The sequence below is a fragment of the Morone saxatilis genome, unplaced genomic scaffold (assembly GCF_004916995.1).
Source record: "Morone saxatilis isolate NCDOM2014 unplaced genomic scaffold, NCSU_SB_2.0 Contig21, whole genome shotgun sequence".
In the NCBI taxonomy this organism is placed as follows: domain Eukaryota; kingdom Metazoa; phylum Chordata; class Actinopteri; family Moronidae; genus Morone; species Morone saxatilis.
Window position 1 is genome coordinate 10,610,718 of NW_023339774.1, and position 3,788 is coordinate 10,614,505.

General features: G+C 43.6%; 1 protein-coding gene across 2 annotated transcripts in view; it reads right to left on the bottom strand.

Moving 5' to 3' along the window:
• Positions 1-1,095: 1,095 nt before the first annotated feature.
• mrrf (mitochondrial ribosome recycling factor) overlaps positions 1,096-3,788 on the bottom strand; it is a gene marked incomplete in the record, with an annotated part of 18,007 nt that continues 15,314 nt past the window's right edge. For both annotated transcript variants that reach the window (XM_035668162.1, XM_035668161.1), the window contains 2 exon segments: positions 1,096-1,873; positions 2,347-2,506. In XM_035668162.1, the coding sequence (XP_035524055.1) occupies positions 1,796-1,873; positions 2,347-2,506 (238 nt within the window).

Consider the following 3,788-nt stretch of genomic DNA (forward strand, 5'->3'; position numbering starts at 1 on the left):
CTCTCTCTCGCTCGCACACAAATGCAGTCTCACACACACGTACGTCAAAAGGCGGTGCTAGTAGTAGTAAACATTTGAAAGGAACAGGGGTAATTCACTTGATAAATGTCAACCAAAATGAAGCTATCAGCTGAAAGCAATTTCCTTGTGCTTGCCTGTGTTCTGCGCCAGGGACTTGGGAGATTTTCACCCCTCCATCGATCATGAAGCCTCTGTTTTAGGCCAAGGTACACAATGCCCTCAAATTGCTGACATATGGACCTAGAATCACCACAAAAACCTGCCATTTCCACCCCTCCCCTCCCCTGTCCCGACCCGGCCACTCCTCTGCTAAACTCTTGTTTATCCAATGACTCCGGTCTGTTTAGGCCATTAAAGCAAAGCCATTCAGGGAGACAGAGGGCCAAGGCAAATGTAATAAAGCCACAATCTGTAGCGTGCAACTTAGTGCTGGTACCAACTAACACCACAGATGACTAAAACCACCATTGAATCTGCATTGTCACTAAAGCTAAATTGCTTTTTTTTCCATTTAGAAGACATCAGACAGCATTTTGATAGATGTAATTAGTAGTTTGCAATGTTACAGCGCTGTAATCATCAAATGACTGGGTGACTATAAGACCAAGTGTGTGGGCAAACTTTTAAATTAAACCTGTCTGCCATGTGGGCTGCCTGCGACCAGTAGCAGAGGAAGCAAAACAAATCATGATAAAGATGAAGACACGGACCACATAATAGTACGGAAAAGCCTCTAGCTGGTGTAAACAGGGGAGAGATGAAAGCAGAGCCATGCAGTGTGTCGCCGGGTAGGTTTTCCCATTCAAACATTTCTTCACTTTGAACAACTACTCGTACTGCAATCTCTGACCGTGGCTTTAAAAGTGCAGCTATTTAAAGACAAAGGGGGCCAAGTGCACAACATTAAAAAAAAAAGTTTCCTAATGGACAACTGCGATGCCAGCAGCCAGGGCTTGGAGATCTGTACACAGGAAAAGTCCATTATCACTCTGACTAATGGAGGAGGGAGGCGACTTCAAACCAAAAGTGGAGAAAAAGAAAAGAAAACAAGAGCGAGAAAGATGACGCACATGGTACAAAGCAGTGTTTCTTTAATGGAGTCCATCAATAATGTTCCTTTCCCGGCTTTATTGTCGAGAGAGCAGCCGTATTATCAATCCTAGACATGGGTAGAAATTAAAGGCCCTTTTTTTTTTTTTTTCTCAAGTGCATTTTTTAACAGACTTTGAATCAATGCGAAACAAATGTTTGGCAACACGCTAATGATATCCTGCATCTCTGGAACAAACTCTCTCTCCCTTCTTCTCTCTCACTCTTGCCACCAAGACAAACCCGCAGCCAGTTTACATTCAGACGGGTGCGCTTGTTTTATATAAACAGACGGCCCTTGTGGCAAGGGGTTTGATTAGGAGGAGGCCCGCAAATCCCATTAAAAGTCCATTCGTCCCTCGCTTGGTGTTTGTTTGAAGACAGGAAGAGTAACAAGGGAGGAGGGAGGTGACTGGCAGTCTGTCGTTGTTGTTGTTTCCGTGCCAATTTCTGTTTATGCACCGACGGTTAAACACAGATATCACCCAGCAGTGAGGAGCAGATCTTTGCCAGCGATGTGGGCACGGTTTCTGCCAGGCGTACCAAAACACTGTACAACAGTCCAGAGAGATGTTCTTCACCGTCAGACCTCATCAAAAAAACTGTATTATTAACACGACAAGAATGACATGTTGCTTCTGTAATGTGTGTCCATCTGTAGGTTCGTTTCTTATCATCGTCACAGTCAGCCTAACAGCTCCTTGGTCTTGGCTGCAAGCTGTTTGTCAATGTCCACTGCAATGTTGTCCGAGAACTGCTGAATCTGTGAAGGCAGAGGGGGAAGATGGGTAAACCATTTTGAATACATCTTTCGGGATCATTTCTTACCTCCCTGTAGCGTATGTCTAGTAAATGATAACATTATGTAGCTGCGATGTGATGGAATGTGACAGGACCGATGATTCACTTCTCACTTTGGTGCCAACTCACAAATAACAGTAAAATACTACAACGGGAAAGCAACTATTAGGAAATGACTTCATTCTTTAGTTATAATTTCCTTTTAGAGAAAGCTGTAGCCTTGGGCGGTTTGGGCTGCGGTTACAATCGTTTCAGGTCTTAGTAAGCTCTAGTTATCAGTTACCTCCCTGAATCATCTGTAGCATCCAGCCACTCATCTCAACCTTCCTTTAAAACTTTCTTCCCTCAGCCTGATCTATTACTTATGACGCTCAATGAACGCCTCTGCATCTATGTGCAATAGCCCTGTTGTCTTTTTCTCCCCCCGTCTCCTACCTGTTTTTCTACTAGTCGTATGGTATCCTCCGAGTGTACTTCCTTTGCCTTTTTGACCTGTGTAACAGCATTAGATCGTACTCTCCTCAGTGAGTCTTTTGCCTTGTTGCTGAACTGTTTGGCCAGCTTCACCAGGGTCTCTCTGTGTTCCCGCGTTACTCTGCAGGGAAAGGAGGAGATGAGGGGAAAAGAGAGGAGACCAAAAGAGTAAGAAACAAAGCAGACAAGGAACCACTGGGACACAGTCAAAAGGATTACACCAAGCAAGGATCCACACACACAAACCCATCTGTGCCCTTTATGTCTCTGGCTGCTGATATAGCTTAGCTTTACTGATGTCTATGGGTTGTACACTAAGAAAATGTTTATTAAAGGATTGTTAAGCTCTCAGTGAAAGGCAGTCCCTCCCGGAAGGTGCAGTTGCAACAATTAAAGCAAATTCAACCAATCCCCACGAATCCTGTGTGACCTTTCGTTCCATCAATGCAACTTTTCTGCAAACGTAACCAATCATTGTAGTTTCCTTCACAAAACGTTGAGCCAAACTTCCTTGTTCCTAGTTGCAGGCAATGCAGACATGTATGAACAAGTTGCCTTCAATATTTAAAGAATAATTTTAAAAAGCAACTATTTTTGCTGTTTTTATTTTCTCATGCAATTTCATAGCAGAAAAAAAAAAAACACATCACAACATGCGTCGCAATTTTTTAGACAAGCTGCAATTAAATCTGGCGTTCTAGGCTGCAACAATCCCCCCAAGGAAAAGCCTGGAGGGACTGGAAAGTGTACTTTTTTTTTAGGAGCTGCTACAGCACTTGATATCAGACATCTAGGAAAATAAGATAAACTAGGCAAAACTTTCAACATGCCTTCAAACTGCACACAGAGACCTAAAAAGAAAGGGTTAGTCAGACTCTTGATCGGTCCTCTGGAAAATACAAAACACATAACAGTGCAGAGATGAAATGATAAAAAAAAAAAACTATAATGTCCTCACTTGTGCAAATGAGAACGTTAAGTGCTTGTAGGCCCGAAGTCTAATCATTTTAGCTCGGACTTGTAGTTAACGACAATCACTCGCCGAGGTCTCAGACCAGAGCTGAAACATCCGTCATACCGACAACTTTGTATTCACTTTGCATTCGTTAATCACTCAGAAAATCCTACTTCCCATTTCACTCTCCCCCTTTGTCCTTAATTGGCTTTTTTTCGTTGTTTTTGCCTCGGGGACTATTTGCAAACAATCCAAGTGCAGCGTCTATTTACCGCAAACAATACGGCCTAATTACTGATTCCAGGGCCAATCAAGGAGCGCCTTCTCTTTGGAAATGCAAATGGAGGCTCGGAGCGTGCCGAGACTGATTGCAGGGGGAAAGCAGTCTGACTCTTGTCTCCCTCCTCTGCCAGACTAACACCTGCTGCTCCAGTGCACACGCACGCAC